At 41.9% G+C, this 23587-nt stretch overlaps 1 protein-coding gene across 1 annotated transcript in view; it reads left to right on the top strand.

Annotated features, from left to right (window-relative positions):
• The window catches only part of LOC139745720 (CUE domain-containing protein 1), a 224691-nt gene that overhangs the window by 181470 nt on the left and 19634 nt on the right, over nt 1–23587 (top strand). The window contains 1 exon segment of the mRNA XM_071656179.1: nt 2790–2903. Coding sequence (XP_071512280.1) covers nt 2790–2903 — 114 coding nt within the window.

Raw genomic sequence — 23587 nt, 5'->3', positions numbered from 1 at the left:
CAAGCTCTCTTATCCAGAACAGACTGCATACTTGCCCCTCTTTCCAAAACTCTTGCATTCACCTTCCTAACAACCCCATCCATAAACAAATTAAACAACCATGGAGACATCACACACCCCTGCCGCAAACCTACATTCACAGAGAACCAATCACTTTCCTCTCTTCCTACATGTACACATGCCTTACATCCACGATAAAAACTTTTCACTGCTTCTAACAACTTGCCTCCCACACCATATATTCTTAAAACCTTCCACAGAGCATCTCTATCAACTCTATCATATGCCTTCTCCAGATCCATAAATGCTACATACAAATCCATTTGCTTTTCTAAGTATTTCTCATACATTCTTCAAATCAAACACCTGATCCACACATCCTCTACCACTTCTGAAACCACACTGCTCTTCCCCAATCTGATGCTCTGTACATGCCTTCACCCTCTCAATCAATACCCTCCCATATAATTTACCAGGAATACTCAACAAACTTATACCTCTGTAATTTGAGCACTCACTCTTATCCCCTTTGCCTTTGTACAATGGCACTATGCAAGCATTCCGCCAATCCTCAAGCACCTCACCATGAATCATACATACATTAAATAACCTTACCAACCAGTCAACAATACAGTCACCCCCTTTTTTAATAAATTCCACTGCAATACCATCCAAACCTGCTGCATGCCAGCTTTCATCTTCCGTAAAGCTTTTACTACCTCTTCTATATTTACCAAATCATTTTCCCTAACCCTCTCACTTTGCACACCACCTCGACCAAAACACCCTATATCTGCCACAATATCATCAAACACATTCAACAAACACATTTGCTCCCTTGTCTTACGCACTTTATTTACCTCTTTCCAAAACATCTTTTTATTCTCCCTAAAATTTAATGATACTCTCTCACCCCAACTCTCATTTGCCCTCTTTTTCACCTCTTGCACCTTTCTCTTGACCTCCTTCCTCTTTCTTTTATACCTCTCCCACTCATTTGAATTTTTTCCCTGTAAAAATCGTCCAAATGCCTCTCTCTTCTCTTTCACTAATAATCTTACTTCTTCGTCCCACCACTCACTACCTTTTCTAATCAACCCACCTCCCATGCTTCTCATGCCACAAACATCTTTTGCGCAAGCCATCACTGCTTCCCTAAATACATCCCATTCCTCCCCCACTCCCCTGACCTCCTTTGTTCTCACCTTTTTCCATTCTGTACTCAGTCTCTCCTGTTACTTCCTAACACAAATCTCCTTCCCAAGCTCACTTACTCTCACCACTCTCTTCACCCCAACATTCTCTCTTCTTTTCTGAAAACCCCCACAAATCTTCACCTTTGCCTCCACAAGATAATGATCAGACATCCCTCCAGTTGCACCTCTCATTACATTAACATCCAAAAGTCTCTCTTTTGTGCGTCTATCAGTTAACACGTAATCCAATAACGCTCTCTGGTCATCTCTCCTACTTACATACGTATACTTATGTATATCTTGCTTTTTAAACCAGGTATTCCCAATCACCAGTCCTTTTTCAGCACATGAATCTACAAGCTCTTCCCATTTCCATTTACAACACTGAACACTCCATATATACCAATTATTCCCTCAACTGCCACATTACTCACCTTTGCATTCAAATCAACCATCACTATAATCCGGTTGCGTGCATCAAAACCACTAACACACTCATTCAGCTGCTTCCAAAACACTTGCCTCTCATGATCTTTCTTCTCATTCCCAGGTGCATATGCACCAATAATCACCCATCTCTCTCCATCAACTCTCAGTTTTACCCATATCAGTCTAGAATTTACTTTCTTACACTCTATCACATACTCCCACAACTCCTGATTCAGGAGTAGTGGTACTCCTTCCCTTGCTCTTGTCCTCTCACTAACCCCTGACTTTACTCCCAAGACATTCCCAAACCACTCTTCCCCTTTACCCTTGAGCTTCGTTTCACTCAGAGCCAAAACATCCAGGTTCCTTTCCTCAAACATACTACCTATCTCTCCTTTTTTCTCATCTTGGTTACATCCACACACATTTAGACACCCCAACCTGAGCCTTCGAGGAGGATGAGCACTCCTCGTGTGACTCCTTCTTCTGTTTCCCTTTTTAGAAAGTTAAAATACAAGGAAGGAAGGGTTTCTGGCCCCCCGCTCCCATCCCCTTTAGTCGCCTTCTACGACACATGAGGAATGCGTGGGAAGTATTCTTTCTCCCCATGTATACATATCAACATATATACATATACATATATATACATACACATACATTGACTTATACTTATATACACATATACATATTCATACTTGCTTGTCTTCATCTATTCCTGGCGCCACTCCACAGGAAATAGCATCGTTACCCCCTGCTTTAGCAAGACGGCTCCAGGAAAAAGACAAAAACGCCCTGTTCATGCACACACTGTCTGTAGCTGTTATGTGTAATGCATCCACATCTTTAAAAGCAGTAAATTTCAAATAATGACATGAATTTTAAGTGACAAATGATTAAAGTGCCTGTTCCTAAAAGAAAATCTTATTTGCTGTGGACATGGTCATTTGAATTCTTATCTCAGCATTGAATTTGATCTATTTCATATGTACCAGGAATAATTTTGTAATTATTTTATTATTGTATGTGTATATTGTTTATGCTAATACAGTGCCTGAATGGTTGACTTGAAAGTCATATTAGATGTGACTTAGGTTGTGTTTGGTTAGCATGATATTTATCTTTTTACTTCCTTTATCAAAATGTAATGAATCTTTGAAATTTCAGATTATGAATCTGAGGCCGGTGATGATGATGAGATGGAAGGAGCAGAGGGTAAAGGCCAACTGGCTCAGCTTGACGATGCAACACTTAGGGAGAGAATTGCAACTATGGGCAAAGGTTAGCTACAAAGTAATTGTTGTTACATTATGATAGATGTAAACATGTAATTAATATGAATTCTCTACTATCTTGATGGATATAATTACACACCTCTTTGAATCTCTTGGAAAATCTGTGATTAATATGTGAATTGCATTCTGTCCTCAAACATACAATCTCCCCCTGTCATACATAACATTTGACAACACTTAAGTCACACTGTTCATTCCTTGTAACTCTAGATTTTCCTGTGGCAAGCAAATGCGTTAGCTCTGCCTTTTGGCAAAGTGGTAGGAGCAGCAGATAGAAGTTATAACAAGGAACATTAGGTAGAAGTAGTCATTAGGAGCCTCTGCAAACACTGGACTTGACCTGTCCCCTACCAATAGCCTGTTAAGGGTGAGGCACTAAAGGCTAAGAAGTGGCACTTGAGTTCATTAGTTTTGGAGTTTATTTCTGTGGCCTTCCCCTTGAGGAAGTTCCAGGCAAGAACGAGCATCAGAGATATAGATAGATAGATGTTATCTTTTCATGTATTTTGTAAAGGCGTTTCCTACCATTCTTAGTAATTAGATATATTTGCTAAACAATTCTACAATCATTTTTGGTGTTTTCTTTATTTTGTTGCTGGCATCCATTGTTCTCAAAATGAAGAGGAACATTGGTAGTAAAAAACGAAAGGCTTTCATAAGCAGTTCAAAAAATTCAAATAGATGAGGTTAAGGATGCGACTTCAAGAAATGAAAAAAGGGGAAGATGCTGTATTTGTAAGATGTGTACATATAAAGAATGTATGACAGCTCACCAAGTGGGTATCCTATGTAATTGCTGCCATATATAAAGCCATCTTAAGAACCTAGAGGAGGCCATGAGGAGAAATCTACTGCATTTGACATACTTGACATTCACATCTTCCAGCATATTGTTACATTTAGCAGCTGAAGCCAGTCAGTCTACAGGCTCAGGGTCAGGCATGATTATTTTTGTTAATTTTTACTGCAGTGTTGTAGTTTTATTTGTATTCAGGTAACTTCATCTCGTTTGAATTATCCATAACAGATATTGTAGACAGTCACCTGATATGCAGATAGTCACCTGAGTAGCCTCAAGCTGGTCTGGTTGATTTTTGATAGAAAAATGATAGAAAATTGTCAATTTATTGGCCAGAACTCAAACATTTAGCAAGGGGCCACTTTCCAAATGTAAACAACCATGCTGCACCTGATGACAGCCACCCAGGTCTTGCACAGTCAACCATGGTGATCTTTCTATTTATATGAGGATGTTTTTTATGAAATACTAATATTGCTTGTGAAAGTAGAGCTTTTTGTTCCCTTGGTGTTATCTTTTTTTGAAGTGTCCCATCATCCTTTACATGATAATTCTGCATTTCTTCTTTGCTATAGCCCCTGGAGCTGGGGCTTTGGACCTCAGAGCATCAAACAAGTACCTCCAACAAAAGATGTTCTTAACTTCTGGCAGAGGCAGATTACTTGTAACCATTCTGACAAGAAAATTGCATTTATGCCGGTAGTTTTAGGAAAAGTAATTCAAGTATTCTTTTAAGATTTGCAGAAGGTATTGGAATGTCTGGAATGGAGTGAAAGGTAAGACATCAGTCACAATGGATGATGAATTTTGTTGTGCCAGGAAAGGTATATGACTTTAGGTGAGAAAGTTATTTAATACTAAGATATGGCTGATTGCAAAAATTTTGTACTAGAGATTGTTACAAAATTGGAATTAGAAACTGTCTCTGGAATAGGGGAGTGTGAAAGCAGGTTATGTTTCTTTTAATGATAGAGATGAGGAGTTTGAAATGTAATATGAAAATTAGTTATCAGGTAAAAAGGCTTCATTATCCATAATCTGACTGATCTGTATATACCCTTTTTCTTTTTGATTGCAGAGTAAATGAGGATAGGGTAGAGGAGACGAAGGCCACAGTTCAGTTCTTAGTGGAAAGGAAATAAATTACAGGAATATCCTTGTGAAGGAGACCTTTGGGTTCACACTGTGCCTGGGCTATTGCCTGAGCTGCACATCAGGAGAATATAAGAATTGCATATGGTATATGAATAAGGACATGTTTGGAAAATTATTCAATTCATGTGTCAGACCAAACTTGGATAATGCCTTACATGTTTAGTCACCTTGCCTAAAGAAGCTTGAAGAGGTGACTGACATGGTACGAGAAAAGAAACTAAAATTGTACCTAAATTAAGAGGACTGAGCTACATTGAAAGGCTGAAGATTACAAAGCCGTACAAGCTGGAGGAGAAAAGAGAGGGAGGCCTTGAGGACAACCTTCAAGTTTCAAATCAGCTGAATGATATTATCGGAGAACAGTTTTTCATGAGATATAACACCAGAATAGCCAGAGGTCCTAACAAAAAGCTGGGTGAAAAGTTAGTTAAGGTGGAGGATGCTTGGAATAAACTAACCTGTGAGAGTGAATGCTCGTACTGGTTTACAATGGTTTAAATGCCTGCTTGGCCAATTCAGGCTACCAAGATCATGTGAGTGTAGAAGTACCTCTCCTATCTATCTGCCTATCCATCTATGTCTCTAACCTCCATTCCTTCCAGGAACTCCCATCAAGGGGTGGACAAGGCAAAAGAGTCTCCATTCATCCCTGTCTTTACATGCCTTCTTCACATAGACCATTCCCTGCATTCTTTCACCATTTCTCTCTCTCAAGTATTCTTCCATGCTATTTGCCCATATCCCAGGTGGTCTTCCTCAGACCAACCCCTTTAATTGTACTATGATGCACTCTCCTTGTAAACTGTCGGTCTTGTATTCTCTCCACATGCCCATACCACCTCAAAGTATGGCAATTCATCCGCTCTACAACTTCACAATTCAATCCCTTTGCATTCCCTAACATACCACATCTCTCTTTTCGTTTCTCATTCTATCTAGTCACCTCACATGCTCTTCTCAAATAGCTCATTTCCACAGCCTGGATTCTTCACCTCTGTGACTCATTCCATGTACATATCAGGGTTAGGAAGACTATGCTGTCTCTTGATCCTGTCTTCACTTCCATGCTTACACCTTTACCCTTCATTATTGTATTAAGGGGCCCAGTGACTGTTCTACCCTTTGGTACTGTCTCTCTTATCTCTTGTTCCATATCACCAAACTTACCCAAGACAGCTCCTAGATACTTAAATTCTCTTGCCTCTTCCAGTTTTTTCCCCATATCCAGAGTACAGTTTAGTACGCTTTCTTATTTCACTCTGTATAGTTAAACAGAATCTATACTTTCACTCTGTTATCTTTCAGACACCATTACTTTACTTTTACGTGCATTAACCTTCAGTTGCCTATGTTTACACACATCGTAAAACACACTTACAACCTTCTGCAACTCCTCTTCACTCTCAGCAAACAGCACATTATCATCTGCAAACAGGTTTGCCTTTAGCCACTGTATCTCACCACCACACTCCATCTCTGCACCCCTTTTCTATAGTTTTGCTTTTATCTTCCGTATCAGTGAAGGGGGCAAATGGGGAAGTAATAACAAGTAGTGGTGATGTCAGAAGATGGAATGAGTATTTTGAAGATTTGTTGAATGTGTTTGATGATAGAGTGGCAGATATAGGCTGTTTTCGTCGAGATGGTGTGCAAAGTGGGGGGGGGGGGTGTCAGGGAGATTGGTTTGGTAAATAGAGAAGAGGTAGAGAAAGCTTTGCGGAAGATGAAAGCTGGCAAGGTGGCGGGTTTGGACGGTATTGCTGGGGAATTTGTTAAAAAAGGGGTGACTGTGTTGTTGACTGGTTGGTGAGAATATTCAATGTATGTATGGTTCATAGTGAAGTGCCTGAGGATTGGCGGAATGCATGCATAGTGCCATTGTATTAAGGCAAAGGGGATGAAGGTGAGTGTTCAAATTAAAGAGGTATAAGTTTGTTTAGTATTCCTGGGAAATTATATGTCAGGGTATTGATTGAGAGGGTGAAGGCATGAACGAAGCTTCAGGTTGGGGAAGAGCAGTGTGGTTTCAGAAGTGGTAGATGATGTGTGGATCATGTGTTTGCTTTGAAGAATGTATGTGAGAAATACTTAGAAAAAAAATGGATTTATATGTAGCATTTATGGATCTGGATGAGGCATATGACAGAGTTGATAGAGATGCTCTGTGGAAGGTCTTATGAGTATATGGTGTGGCAGGTAAGTTGCCAGAAGCAGTGAAAAGTTTTTATTTAGGATGTAAGACATGTGTATGAGTAGGAAGAGAGGAAAGTGATTGGTTCTCGGTGAATGTTGGTTTGCGGCAGAGTTGTATAATTTGTTTATGGATGGGGTTGTTAGGGAGGATAATGCAAGAGTTTTGGAAAAAGGGGCAAGTATGCAGTCTATTGTGGATGGGAGAGCTTGAGAAGTGAGTCAGTTGTTGTTTGCTTATAATACAGTGCTGTTGGCTGATTCGGATGAGAAAGTGCAGAAGCTGGTGACTGAGTTTGGTAAAGTGTGTGAAAGAAGAAAGCTGAGTAAATGTGAATAAGAGCAAGGTTATTAGGGTTAGTAGGGTTGAGGGGCAAGTAGATTGGGAGGTAAGCTTGAATGGAGAAAAACTGGAGGAAGTGAAGTGTTTCAGATATCTGGGAGTGGACTTAGCAGTGGATGGAATGATAGAAGCAGAAATGAGTCACAGGTTGGGGGAGGGGGCCAAGGTTCTGGGAGCATTGAAGAATTTGTGGAAGGCAAGAACATTATCTCGGAAATCAAAAATGGGTATGTTTGAAGGAATGGTGATTCCAACAATGTAATATGGTTGCAAGGCATGGGCTGTAGATAGGGATGTTTTTCGAGGAGGGTAGATGTGTTGGAAATGAGGTGTTTAAGGACAATATGTGGTGTGAGGTGGTTTGACTGAGTAAGGAATGAAATGGAAGGAGAGATGTGTGGTGATAAAAAAGAGTGGTTGAGAGAGCAGAAGAGGGTGTATTGAAATGGTCTGATCACATGGAGAGAATGAGTGAGGAAAGATTGACAAAGAGGATATATGTGTCAGAGGTGGAGGGAACGAGAAGTGGGAGACCACATTTGAGGTGGAATGATGGAGTGAAAAAGATTTTGAATGATCGGGACCTGAACATACAGGAGGGTGAAAGGCATGCAGCGAATAGAGTGAATTGGAACGATGTGGTATACTGGGATCGACGTGCTATCAGTGGATTGAATCAGGGCATGTGAAGCATCTGGAATAAGCTATGGAAAGTTTTCTGGGGCCTGAATGTGGAAAGGGTAATGTGGTTTTGGTGCATTACACCAGACAGCTAGAGATTGAGTGTGAACGAATGTGACTGTTGTCTTTTCCTAGCGCTACCTACCACATGCATGCACGGGGAAGGGGGGCGCCATTTCATGTGTGGCGGGGTTGCGATGAGAATGGATGAAGACAGCAAGTATGAATATGTACATGTGTATATATGTATATGTCTATGTATGTATACGTTGAAATGTATAGGTATGTATATGTGCATGTGTGGGCGCCTATGTATATACATGTGTATGTAGGTGGGATAGGCCATTCTTTCGTCTGTTACCTCGCTAATGTGGGAGACAGTGACAAAGTATAATAATCTTCCTTATCACTCCATTCATATATATATACATATTCTTTCTTTCTTTCATACTATTCGCCACATATATATATATATATTTTTTTTTTTTTTTTCATACTATTCGCCATTTCCCGCGATAGCGAGGTAGCGTTAAGAACAGAGGACTGGGAATACCCTCACTTGGCCCCCTTCTCTGTTCCTTCTTTTGGAAAAAAAAAAAAAAAAAAAAAATATATATATATATATATATATATATTTTTTTTTTTTTTTTCATACTATTCGCTATTTCCCGCGATAGCGAGGTAGCGTTAAGAACAGAGGACTGGGCCTTTGAGGGAATATCCTCACCTGGCCCTCTTCTCTGTTCCTTCTTTTGGAAAATTAAGAAAAAAAAAAAAAATGAGAGGGGAGGATTTCCAGCCCCCCGCTCCCTTCCCTTTTAGTCGCCTTCTACGACACGCAGGGAATACGTGGGAAGTATTCTTTCTCCCCTATCCCCAGGGAAATATATATATTTAGAAAGGGTAGTGAGTGGTGGGATGAAGAAGTAAGAGTATTAGTGAAAGAGAAGAGAGAGGCATTTGGACGATTTTTGCAGGGAAAAAATGCAATTGAGTGGGAGAAGTATAAAAGAAAAAGACAGGAGGTCAAGAGAAAGGTGCAAGAGGTGAAAAAAAGGGCAAATGAGAGTTGGGGTGAGAGACTATCAGTAAATTTTAGGGAGAATAAAAAGATGTTCTGGAAGGAGGTAAATAGGGTGCGTAAGACAAGGGAGCAAATGGGAACTTCAGTGAAGGGCGTAAATGGGGAGGTGATAACAAGTAGTGGTGATGTGAGAAGGAGATGGAATGAGTATTTTGAAGGTTTGTTGAATGTGTCTGATGACAGAGTGGCAGATATAGGGTGTTTTGGTCGAGGTGGTGTGCAAAGTGAGAGGGTTAGGGAAAATGATTTGGTAAACAGAGAAGAGGTAGTAAAAGCTTTGCGGAAGATGAAAGCCGGCAAGGCAGCAGGTTTGGATGGTATTGCAGTGGAATTTATTAAAAAAGGGGGTGACTGTATTGTTGACTGGTTGGTAAGGTTATTTAATGTATGTATGACTCATGGTGAGGTGCCTGAGGATTGGCGGAATGCGTGCATAGTGCCATTGTACAAAGGCAAAGGGGATAAGAGTGAGTGCTCAAATTACAGAGGTATAAGTTTGTTGAGTATTCCTGGTAAATTATATGGGAGGGTATTGATTGAGAGGGTGAAGGCATGTACAGAGCATCAGATTGGGGAAGAGCAGTGTGGTTTCAGAAGTGGTAGAGGATGTGTGGATCAGGTGTTTGCTTTGAAGAATGTATGTGAGAAATACTTAGAAAAGCAAATGGATTTGTATGTAGCATTTATGGATCTGGAGAAGGCATATGATAGAGTTGATAGAGATGCTCTGTGGAAGGTATTAAGAATATATGGTGTGGGAGGCAAGTTGTTAGAAGCAGTGAAAAGTTTTTATCGAGGATGTAAGGCATGTGTACGTGTAGGAAGAGAGGAAAGTGATTGGTTCTCAGTGAATGTAGGTTTGCGGCAGGGGTGTGTGATGTCTCCATGGTTGTTTAATTTGTTTATGGATGGGGTTGTTAGGGAGGTAAATGCAAGAGTCTTGGAAAGAGGGGCAAGTATGAAGTCTGTTGGGGATGAGAGAGCTTGGGAAGTGAGTCAGTTGTTGTTCGCTGATGATACAGCGCTGGTGGCGGATTCATGTGAGAAACTGCAGAAGCTGGTGACGGAGTTTGGTAAAGTGTGTGGAAGAAGAAAGTTAAGAGTAAATGTGAATAAGAGCAAGGTTATTAGGTACAGTAGGGTTGAGGGTCAAGTCAATTGGGAGGTGAGTTTGAATGGAGAAAAACTGGAGGAAGTGAAGTGTTTTAGATATCTGGGAGTGGATCTGTCAGCGGATGGAACCATGGAAGCGGAAGTGGATCATAGGGTGGGGGAGGGGGCGAAAATTTTGGGAGCCTTGAAAAATGTGTGGAAGTCAAGAACATTATCCCGGAAAGCAAAAATGGGTATGTTTGAAGGAATAGTGGTTCCAACAATGTTGTATGGTTGCGAGGCGTGGGCTATGGATAGAGTTGTGCGCAGGAGGATGGATGTGCTGGAAATGAGATGTTTGAGGACAATGTGTGGTGTGAGGTGGTTTGATCGAGTAAGTAACGTAAGGGTAAGAGAGATGTGTGGGAATAAAAAGAGCGTGGTTGAGAGAGGAGAAGAGGGTGTTTTGAAATGGTTTGGGCACATGGAGAGAATGAGTGAGGAAAGATTGACCAAGAGGATATATGTGTCGGAGGTGGAGGGAACGAGGAGAAGAGGGAGACCAAATTGGAGGTGGAAAGATGGAGTGAAAAGGATTTTGTGTGATCGGGGCCTGAACATGCAGGAGGGTGAAAGGAGGGCAAGGAATAGAGTGAATTGGAGCGATGTGGTATACAGGGGTTGACGTGCTGTCAGTGGATTGAATCAAGGCATGTGAAGCGTCCGGGGTAAACCATGGAAAGCTGTGTAGGTATGTATATTTGCGGGTGTGGACGTGTGTATGTACATGTGTATGGGGGGGGGTTGGGCCATTTCTTTCGTCTGTTTCCTTGCGCTACCTCGCAAACGCGGGAGACAGCGACGAGGTATAAAAAAAAAAAAAAAAATATATATATATATATATATATATATATTTTTTTTTTCCTTTGTCGCTGTCTCCCGCGTTTGCGAGGTAGCGCAAGGAAACAGACGAAAGAAATGGCCCAACCCACTCCCATACACATGCCTTGATTCAATCCACTGACAGCACGTCAACCCCGGTATACCACATCGCTCCAATTCACTCTATTCTTTGCCCTCCTTTCACCCTCCTGCATGTTCAGGCCCCGATCACACAAAATCTTTTTCACTCCATCTTTCCACCTCCAATTTGGTCTCCCTCTTCTCCTCGTTCCCTCCACTTCCGACACATATATCCTCTTGGTCAATCTTTCCTCACTCATTCTCTCCATGTGACCAAACCATTTCAAAACACCCTCTTCTGCTCTCTCAACCACGCTCTTTTTATTTCCACACATACCTCGCAAACGCGGGAGACCGACAAAGCAAAAAAAAAAAAAAAATCTCTCTTACCCTTACGTTACTTACTCTATCAAACCACCTCACACCACACATTGTCCTCAAACATCTCATTTCCAGCACATCCATCCTCCTGCACACAACTCCATCCATAGTCCACGCCTCGCAATCATACAACATTGTTGGAACCACTATTCCTTCAAACATACCCATTTTTGCTTTCCGAGATAATGTTCTCGACTTCCACACATTCCTCAAGGCTCCCAGAATTTTCGCCCCCTCCCCCACCCTATGATCCACTTCCGCTTCCATGGTTCCATCCGCTGCCAGATCCACTCCCAGATATCTAAAACACTTCACTTCCTCCAGTTTTTCTCCATTCAAACTCACCTCCCAATTGAATTGACCCTCAACCCTACTGTACCTAATAACCTTGCTCTTATTCACATTTACTCTTAACTTTCTTCTTTCACACACTTTACCAAACTCAGTCACCAGCTTCTGCAGTTTCTCACATGAATCAGCCACCAGCGCTGTATCATCAGCGAACAACAACTGACTCACTTCCCAAGCTCTCTCATCCCCAACAGACTTCATACTTGCCCCTCTTTCCAAAACTCTTGCATTCACCTCCCTAACAACCCCATCCATAAACAAACTAAACAACCATGGAGACATCACACACCCCTGCCGCAAACCTACATTCACTGAGAACCAATCACTTTCCTCTCTTCCTACACGTACACATGCCTTACATCCTCGATAAAAACTTTTCACTGCTTCTAACAACTTGCCTCCCACACCATATATTCTTAATACCTTCCACAGAGCATCTCTATCAACTCTATCATATGCCTTCTCCAGATCCATAAATGCTACATACAAATCCATTTGCTTTTCTAAGTATTTCTCACATACATTCTTCAAAGCAAACACCTGATCCACACATCCTCTACCACTTCTGAAACCACACTGCTCTTCCCCAATCTTCTGCTCTGTACATGCCTTCACCCTCTCAATCAATACCCTCCCATATAATTTGCCAGGAATACTCAACAAACTTATACCTCTGTAATTTGAGCACTCACTCTTATCTCCTTTGCCTTTGTGCAATGGCACTATGCACGCATTCCGCCAATCCTCAGGCACCTCCCCATGAGTCATACATACATTAAATAACCTTACCAACCAGTCAACAATACAGTCACCCCCTTTTTTAATAAATTCCACTGCAATACCATCCAAACCTGCTGCCTTGCCGGTTTTCATCTTCCGCAAAGCTTTTACTACCTCTTCTCTGTTTACCAACTCATTTTCCCTAACCCTAGCACTTTGCACACCACCTCGACCAAAACACCCTATATCTGCCACTCTATCATCAAACACATTCAACAAACCTTCAAAATACTCACTCCATCTCCTTCTCACATCACCACTACTTGTTATCACCTCCCCATTTGCGCCCTTCACTGAAGTTCCCATTTGCTCCCTTGTCTTACGCACTTTATTTACCTCCTTCCAGAACATCTTTTTATTCTCCCTAAAATTTAATGATACTCTCTCACCCCATCTCTCATTTGCCCTTTTTTTCACCTCTTGCACCTTTCTCTTGACCTCCTGTCTCTTTCTTTTATACGTCTCCCACTCAATTTCATTTTTTCCCTGCAAAAATCGTCCAAATGCCTCTATCTTCTCTTTCACTAATACTCTTACTTCTTCATCCCACCACTCACTACCCTTTCTAATCAACCCACCTCCCACACTTCTCATGCCACAAGCATCTTTTGCGCAATCCATCACTGATTCCCTAAATACATCCCATTCCTCCCCCACTCCCCTTACTTCCATTGTTCTCACCTTTTTCCATTCTGTACTCAGTCTCTCCTGGTACTTCCTCACACAAGTCTCCTTCCCAAGCTCACTTACTCTCACCACCCTCTTCACCCCAACATTCACTCTTCCATATATATATATATATATATATATATATATATATATATATATATATATATATATATATACATACATATATATATGGAGGAAGTAAAGTGTTTTAGATATTTGGGAGTGGATCTGGCAGCGGATGGAACCATGGAAGCGGAAGTGGATCATAGGGTGGGGGAGGGGGTGAAAATCTTGGGAGCCTTGAAGAATGTGTGGAAGTCGAGAACATTATCTCGGAAAGCAAAAATGGGTATGTTTGAAGGAATAGTGGTTCCAACAATGTTGTATGCTTGCGAGGCATGGGCTATGGATAGAGTTGTGCGCAGGAGGATGGATGTGCTGGAAATGAGATGTTTGAGGACAATGTGTGGTGTGAGGTGGTTTGATCGAGTAAGTAACGTAAGGGTAAGAGAGATGTGTGGAAATAAAAAGAGCGTGGTTGAGAGAGCAGAAGAGGGAGTTTTGAAATGGTTTGGGCACATGGAGAGAATGAGTGAGGAAAGATTGGCCAAGAGGATATATGTGTCGGAGGTGGAGGGAACGAGGAGAAGTGGGAGACCAAATTGGAGGTGGAAAGATGGAGTGAAAAAGATTTTGTGTGATCGGGGCCTGAACATGCAGGAGGGTGAAAGGAGGGCAAGGAATAGAGTGAATTGGATCGATGTAGTATACCAGGGTTGACTTGCTGTCAGTGGATTGAATCAGGGCATGTGAAGCGTCTGGGGTAAACCATGGAAAGTTGTGTAGGCATGTATATTTGCGTGTGTGGATGTATGTATATACATGTGTATGGGGTTGGTTTGGGCCATTTCTTTCGTGTGTTTCCTTGCGCTACCTCGCAAATGCGGGAGACAGCGACAAAGCAAAAAAAAAAAAAAAAAAAAGGTAGTATGTTTCAGGAAAGGAACCTGGATGTTTTGGCTCTGAGTGAAACGAAGCTCAAGGGTAAAGGGGAAGAGTGGTTTAGGAATGTCTTGGGAGTAAAGTCAGGGGTTAGTGAGAGGACAAGAGCAAGGGAAGGAGTAGCAGTACTCCTGAAAAAGGAGTTGTGGGAGTATGTGATAGAATGTAAGAAAGTAAATTCTCGATTAATATGGGTAAAACTGAAAGTTGATGGAGAGAGATGGGTGATTATTGGTGCATATGCACCTGGGCATGAGAAGAAAGATCATGAGGGGCAAGTGTTTTGGGAGCAGCTGAATGAGTGTATTAGGGGTTTTGATGCACGAGACCGGGTTATAGTGGTGGGTGATTTGAATGCAAAGGTGAGTAATGTGGCAGTTGAGGGAATAATTGGTATACATGGGGTGTTCAGTGTTGTAAATGGAAATGGTGAAGAGCTTGAAGATTTATGTGCTGAAAAAGGACTGATGATTGGGAATACCTGGTTTAAAAAGCGAGATATACATAAGTATACGTATGTAAGTAGGAGAGATGGCCAGAGAGCGTTATTGGATTACATGTTAATTGACATGCGCGCGAAAGAGAGACTTTTGGATGTTAATGTGCTGAGAGGTGCAACTGGAGGGATGTCTGATCATTATCTTGTGGAGGCTAAGGTGAAGATTTGTATGGGTTTTCAGAAAAGAAGAGTGAATGTTGGGGTGAAGAGGGTGGTGAGAGTAAGTGAGCTTGGGAAGGAGACTTGTGTGAGGAAGTACCAGGAGAGACTGAGTACAGAATGGAAAAAGGTGAGAACAATGGAAGTAAGGGGAGTGGGGGAGGAATGGGATGTATTTAGGGAAGCAGTGATGGCTTGCGTAAAAGATGCTTGTGGCATGAGAAGAGTGGGAGGTGGGTTGATTAGAAAGGGTAGTGAGTGGTGGGATGAAGAAGTAAGATTATTAGTGTAAGAGAAGAGAGAGGCATTTGGACGATTTTTGCAGGGAAAAAATGCAATTGAGTGGGAGATGTATAAAAGAAAGAAACAGGAGGTCAAGAGAAAGGTGCAAGAGGTGAAAAAGAGGGCAAATGAGAGTTGGGGTGAGAGAGTATCATTAAATTTTAGGGAGAATAAAAAGATGTTCTGGAAGGAGGTAAATAAAGTGCGTAAGACAAGGGAGCAAATGGGAACTTCAGTGAAGGGCACAAATAGGAAGGTGATAACAAGTAGTGGTGATATGAGAAGGAGATGGAGTGAGTATTTTGAAGGTTTGTTGAATGTGTTTGATGATAGAGTGGCAGATATAGGGTGTTTTGGTCGAGGTGGTGTGCAAAGTGAGAGGGTTAGGGAAAATGAGTTGGTAAACAGAGAAGAGGTAGTAAAAGCTTTGCGGAAGATGAAAGCCTGCAAGGCAGCAGGTTTGGATGGTATTGTAGTGGAATTTATTAAAAAATGGGGTGACTGTATTATTGACTGGTTGGTAAGGTTATTTAATGTATGTATGACTCATGGTGAGGTGCCTGAGGATTGGCGGAATGCGTGCATAGTGCCATTGTACAAAGGCAAAGGGGATAAGAGTGAGTGCTCAAATTACAGAGGTATAAGTTTGTTGAGTATTCCTGGTAAATTATATGGGAGGGTATTGATTGAGAGGGTGAAGGCATGAACAGAGCATCAGATTGGTGAAGAGCAGTGTGGTTTCAGAAGTGGTAGAGGATGTGTGGATCAGGTGTTTGCTTTGAAGAATGTATGTGAGAAATACTTAGAAAAGCAAATGGATTTGTATGTAGCATTTATGGATCTGGAGAAGGCATATGATAGAGTTGATAGAGATGCTCTGTGGAAGGTATTAAGAATATATGGTGTGGGAGGCAAGTTGTTAGAAGCAGTGAAAAGTTTTTACCGAGGATGTAAGGCATATGTACATGTAGGAAGAGAGGAAAGTGATTGGTTCTCAGTGAATGTAGGTTTGCGGCAGGGGTGTGTGATGTCTCCATGGTTGTTTAATTTGTTTATGTATGGGGTTGTTAGGGAGGTGAATGCAAGAGTTTTGGAAACAGGGGCAAGTATGAAGTCTGTTGGGGATGAGAGAGCTTGGGAAGTGAGTCAGTTGTTTTTTGCTGATGATACAGCGCTAGTGGCTGATTCATGTGAGAAACTGCAGAAGCTGGTGACTGAGTTTGGTAAAGTGTATGAAAGAAGAAAGTTAAGAGTAAATGTGAATAAGAGCAAGGTTATTAGGTACAGTAGGGTAGAGGGTCAAGTCAGTTGGGAGGTAAGTTTGAATGGAGAAAAACTGGAGGAAGTAAAGTGTTTTAGATATCTGGGAGTGGATCTGGCAGTGGATGGAACCATGGAAGCGGAAGTGGATCATAGGGTGGGGGAGGGGGCGAAAATCCTGGGAGCCTTGAAGAATGTGTGGAAGTCGAGAACATTATCTCGGAAAGCAAAAATGGGTATATTAGAAGGAATAGTGGTTCCAACAATGTTGTATGGTTGCAAGGCATGGGCTATGGATAGAGTTGTGCGCAGGAGGATGGATGTGCTGGAAATGAGATGTTTGAGGACAATGTGTGGTGTGAGGTGGTTTGATCGAGTAAGTAACGTAAGGGTAAGAGAGATGTGTGGAAATAAAAAGAGCGTGGTTGAGAGAGCAGAAGAGGTTGTTTTGAAGTGGTTTGGGCACATGGAGAGGATGAGTGAGGAAAGATTGACCAAGAGGATATATGTGTCGGAGGTGGAGGGAACAAGGAGAAGAGGGAGACCAAATTGGAGGTGGAAAGATGGAGTGAAAAAGATTTTGTGTGATCGGGTCCTTAACATGCAGGAGGGTGAAAGGAGGGCAAGGAATAGAGTGAATTGGATCGATGTGGTATACCAGGGTTGACGTGCTGTCAGTGGATTGAAGCAAGGCATGTGAAGCGTCTGGGGTAAACCATGGAAAGCTGTGTAGGTATGTATATTTGCGTGTGCGGACGTATGTATATACATGTGTATGGGGGGGGGTTGGGCCATTTCTTTCGTCTGTTTCCTTGCGCTACCTCGCAAACGCGGGAGACAGCTTTCCATGGTTTACCCCAGACGCTTCACATGCCCTGATTCAATCCACTGACAGCAAGTCAACCCCGGTATACCACATCGATCCAATTCACTCTATTCCTTGCCCTCCTTTCACCCTCCTGCATGTTAAGGACCCGATCACACAAAATCTTTTTCACTCCATCTTTCCACCTCCAATTTGGTCTCCCTCTTCTCCTTGTTCCCTCCACCTCCGACACATATATCCTCTTGGTCAATCTTTCCTCACTCATCCTCTCCATGTGCCCAAACCACTTCAAAACAACCTCTTCTGCTCTCTCAACCACGCTCTTTTTATTTCCACACATCTCTCTTACCCTTACGTTACTCACTTCATCAAACCACCTCACACCACACATTGTCCTCAAACATCTCATTTCCAGCACATCCATCCTCCCGCGCACAACTCTATCCATAGCCCACGCCTCGCAACCATACAACATTGCTGGAACCACTATTCCTTCAAACATACCCATTTTTGCTTTCCGAGATAATGTTCTCGACTTCCACACATTTTTCAAGGCTCCCAGGATTTTCGTCCCCTCCCCCACCCTATGATCCACTTCCGCTTCCATGGTTCCATCCGCTGCCAGATCCACTCCCAGATATCTAAAACACTTCACTTCCTCCAGTTTCTCTCCATTCAAACTCACCTCCCAATTGACTTGACCCTCAACCCTACCGTACCTAATAACCTTGCTCTTATTCACATTTACTCTTAACTTTCTTCTTCCACACACTTTTCCAAACTCAGTCACCAGCTTCTGCAGTTTCTCACATGAATCAGCCACCAGCGCTGTATCATCAGCGAACAACAACTGACTCACTTCCCAAGCTCTCTCATCCCCAACAGACTTCATACTTGCCCCTCTTTCCAAAACTCTTGCATTCACCTCCCTAACAACCCCATCCATAAACAAATTAAACAACCATGGAGACATCACACACCCCTGCCGCAAACCTACATTCACTGAGAACCAATCACTTTCCTCTCTTCCTACACGTACACATGCCTTACATTCTCGATAAAAACTTTTCACTGCTTCTAACAACTTTCCTCCCACACCATATATTCTTAATACCTTCCACAGAGCATCTCTATCAACTCTATTATATGCCTTCTCCAGATCCATAAATGCTACATACAAATCCATTTGCTTTTCTAAGTATTTCTCACATACATTTTTCAAAGCAAACACCTGATCCACACATCCTCTACCACTTCTGAAACCACACTGCTCTTCCCCAATCTGATGCTCTGTACATGCCTTCACCCTCTCAATCAATACCCTCCCATATAATTTACCAGGAATACTCAACAAACTTATACCTCTGTAATTTGAGCACTCACTCTTATCCCCTTTGCCTTTGTACAATGGCACTATGCACGCATTCCGCCAATCCTCAGGCACCTCACCATGAGTCAAACATACATTAAATAACCTTACCAACCAGTCAACAATACAGTCACCCCCTTTTTTAACAAATTCCACTGCAATACCATCCAAACCTGCTGCCTTGCCGGCTTTCATCTTCCGCAAAGCTTTCACTACCTCCTCTCTGTTTACCAAATCATTTTCTCTAACCCTCTCACTTTGCACACCACCTCGACCAAAACACCCTATATCTGCCACTCTATCATCAAACACATTCAACAAACCTTCAAAATACTCACTCCATCTCCTTCTCACATCACCACTACTTGTTATCACCTCCCCATTTGCGCCCTTCACTGAAGTTCCCATTTGCTCCCTTGTCTTACGCACTTTATTTACCTCCTTCCAGAACATCTTTTTTATTCTCCCTAAAATTTAATGATATTCTCTCACCCCAACTCTCATTTGCCCTTTTTTTCACCTCTTGCACCTTTCTCTTGACCTCCTGTCTCTTTCTTTTATACATCTCCCACTCAATTTCATTTTTTCCCTGCAAAAATCGTCCAAATGCCTCTCTCTTCTCTTTCACTAATACTCTTACTTCTTCATCCCACCACTCACTACCCTTTCTAATCAACCCACCTCCCACTCTTCTCATGCCACAAGCATCTTTTGCGCAATCCATCACTGATTCCCTAAATACATCCCATTCCTCCCCCACTCCCCTTTCTTCCATTGTTCTCACCTTTTTCCATTCTGTACTCAGTCTCTCCTGGTACTTCCTCACACAGGTCTCCTTCTCAAGCTCACTTACTCTCACCACCCTCTTCACCCCAACATTCACTCTTCTTTTCTGAAAACCCATACAAATCTTCACCTTAGCCTCCACAAGATAATGATCAGACATCCCTCCAGTTGCACCTCTCAGCACATTAACATCCAAAAGTCTCTCTTTCGCACGCCTGTCAATTAACACGTAATCCAATAACGCTCTCTGGCCATCTCTCCTACTTACATAAGTATACTTATGTATATCTCGCTTTTTAAACCAGGTATTCCCAATCATCAGTCCTTTTTCAGCACATAAATCTACAAGCTCTTCACCATTTCCATTTACAACATATATATATATATATATATATATATATATATATATATATATATATATATATTCTTTTTTTTTTCTTTTAAACTATTCGCCATTTCCCGCGTTAGTGAGGTAGCGTTAGGAACAGAGGACTGGGCCTTTTTTGGAATATCCTCACCTGGCCCCCGCTGTTCCTTCTTTTGGAAAAAAAAAAAAGAGAGGAGGATTTCCAGCCCCCCGCTCCCTCCCCTTTTAGTCGCCTTCTACGACACGCAGGGAATACGTGAGAAGTATTCTTAATCCCCTATCCCCAGGGATATATATATATATATATATATATATATATATATATATATATATATATATATATATATATATATATATAAAATCGGTGACTGTATTATTGACTGGTTGGTAAGGTTATTTAATGTATATATGACTCATGGTGAGGTGCCTGAGGATTGGTGGAATGCGTGCATAGTGCCATTGTACAAAGGCAAAGGGGATAAGAGTGAGTGCTCAAATTACAGAGGTATAAGTTTGTTGAATATTCCTGGTAAATTATATGGGAGGGTATTGATTGAGAGGGTGAAGGCATGTACAGAGCATCAGATTGGGGAAGAGCAGTGTGGTTCAGAAGTGGTAGAGGATGTGTGGATGAGGTGTTTGCTTTGAAGAATGTATGTGAGAAATACTTAGAAAAGCAAATGGATTTGTATGTAGCATTTATGGATCTGGAGAAGGCTTATGATAGAGTTGATAGAGATGCTCTGTGGAAGGTATTAAGAATATATGGTGTGGGAGGCAAGTTGTTAGAAGCAGTGAAAAGTTTTTACCGAGGATGTAAGGCATGTGTACGTGTAGGAAGAGAGGAAAGTGATTGGTTCTCAGTGAATGTAGGTTTGCGGCAGGGGTGTGTGATGTCTCCATGGTTGTTTAATTTGTTTATGGATGGGGTTGTTAGGGAGGTGAATGCAAGAGTTTTGGAAAGAGGGGCAAGTATGAAGTCTGTTGGGGATGAGAGAGCTTGGGAAGTGAGTCAGTTGTTGTTCGCTGATGATACAGCGCTGGTGGCTGATTCATGTGAGAAACTGCAGAAGCTGGTGACTGAGTTTGGTAAAGTGTGTGAAAGAAGAAAGTTAAGAGTAAATGTGAATAAGAGCAAGGTAGAGTTGAGGGTCAAGGTAGAGTTGAGGGTCAAGTCAATTGGGAGGTAAGTTTGAATGGAGAAAAACTGGAGGAAGTAAAGTGTTTTAGATATCTGGGAGTGGATTTGGCAGCGGATGGAACCATGGAAGCGAAAGTGGATCATAGGGAGGGTGAGGGGGCGAAAATCCTGGGAGCCTTGAAGAATGTGTGCAAGTCGAGAACATTATCTCGGAAAGCAAAAATGGGTATGTTTGAAGGAATAGTGGTTCCAACAATGTTGTATGGTTGCGAGGCGTGGGCTTTGGATAGAGTTGTGCGCAGGAGGATGGATGTGCTGGAAATGAGATGTTTGAGGACAATGTGTGGTGTGAGGTGGTTTGATCGAGTAAGTAACGTAAGGGTAAGAGAGATGTGTGGGAATAAAAAGAGCGTGGTTGAGAGAGCAGAAGAGGGAGTTTTGAAATGGTTTGGGTACATGGAGAGAATGAGTGAGGAAAGATTGACCAAGAGGATATATGTGTCAGAGGTGGAGGGAACGAGGAGAAGTGGGAGACCAAATTGGAGGTTGAAAGATGGAGTGAAAAAGATTTTGTGTGATCGGGGCCTGAACATGCAGGAGGGTGAAAGGAGGGCAAGGAATAGAGTGAATTGGATCGATGTGGTATACCAGGGTTGAAGTGCTGTCAGTGGATTGAATCAGGGCATGTGAAGCGTCTGGGGTAAACCATTGAACGCTGTGTAGGTATGTATATTTGCATGTGTGGACGTATGTATATACATGTGTATGGGGGTGGGTTGGGCCATTTCTTTCGTCTGTTTCCTTGCGCTACCTCGCAAACGCGGGAGACAGCGACAAAGTAGAAAAAAAAAAATTGAGACGTATAGGTATGTATATTTGCGTGTGTGGACGTGTATGTATATACATATTTATGGGGGTGGGTTGGGCCATTTCTTTCGTCTGTTTCCTTGCGCTACCTCGCAAATGCGGGAGACAGCGACAAAGCAAAAAAAAAATATATATATATATATATATATATATATATATATATATATATATATATATATATATATATATATATATGTAGGTTTGCGGCAGGGGTGTGTGATGTCTCCATGGTTGTTTAATTTGTTTATGGATGGGGTTGTTAGGGAGGTGAATGCAAGAGTTTTGGAAAGAGGGGCAAGTATGAAGTCTGTTGGGGATGAGAGAGCTTGGGAAGTGAGTCAGTTTTTGTTTGCTGATGATACAGCGCTGGTGGCTGATTCATGTGAGAAACTGCAGAAGCTGGTGACTGAGTTTGGTAAAGTGTGTGAAAGAAGAAAGTTAAGAGTAAATGTGAATAAGAGCAAGGTTATTAGGTACAGTAGGGTTGAGGGTCAAGTCAATTGGGAGGTGAGTTTGAATGGAGAAAAACTGGAGGAAGTGAAGTGTTTTAGATATCTGGGAGTGGATCTGGCAGCGGATGGAACCATGGAAGCGGAAGTGGATCATAGGTTGGGGGAGGGGGCAAAAATTCTGGGAGCCTTGAAGAATGTGTGGAAATCGAGAACATTATCTCGGAAAGCAAAAATGGGTATGTTTGAAGGAATAGTGGTTCCAACAATGTTGTATGGTTGCGAGACGTGGGCTATGGATAGAGTTGTGCACAGGAGGATGGATGTGCTGGAAATGAGATGTTTGAGGACAATATGTGGTGTGAGGTGGTTTGATCGAGTAAGTAACGTAAGGGTAAGAGAGATGTGTGGAAATAAAAAGAGCGTGGTTGAGAGAGCAGAAGAGGGTGTTTTGAAATGGTTCAGGCACATGGAAAGAATGAGTGAGGAAAGATTGACCAAGAGAATATATGTGTCGGAGGTGGAGGGAACGAGGAGAAGAGGGAGACCAAATTGGAGGTGGAATAATGGAGTGAAAAAGATTTTGTGTGATCGGGGCCTGAACATGCAGGAGGGTGAAAGGAGGGCAAGGAATAGAGTGAATTGGAGCAATGTGGTATACCTGGGTTGACGTGCTGTCAGTGGATTGAATCAAAGCATGTGAAGCGTCTGGGGTAAACCATGGAAGGCTGTGTAGGTATGTATATTTGCGTGTGTGGACATATGTATATACATGTGTATGGGGGTGGGTTGGGCCATTTCTTTCGTCTGTTTCCTTGCGCTACCTCGCAAACGCGGGAGACAGCTGCAAAAAGAAAAAGAAAAATATATATATATATATATATATATATATATATATATATATATATATATATATATACATATATATATATATATATATATATATATATATATATATATATATATATATATATATATATTTATATTTTATATATTATACTTTGTCGCTGTCTCCCGCGTTTGCGAGGTAGCGCAAGGAAACAGACGAAAGAAATGGCCCAACCCACCCCATACACATGTATATACATACGTCCACACACGCAAATATACATACCTAGACAGCTTTCCATAGCTTACCCCAGACGCTTCACATGCCTTGATTCAATCCACTGACA

Source organism: Panulirus ornatus, chromosome 62 (genome assembly GCF_036320965.1).
Source record: "Panulirus ornatus isolate Po-2019 chromosome 62, ASM3632096v1, whole genome shotgun sequence".
NCBI lineage: Eukaryota > Metazoa > Arthropoda > Malacostraca > Decapoda > Palinuridae > Panulirus > Panulirus ornatus.
This window is presented reverse-complemented; position numbering and strand designations above follow the sequence as displayed.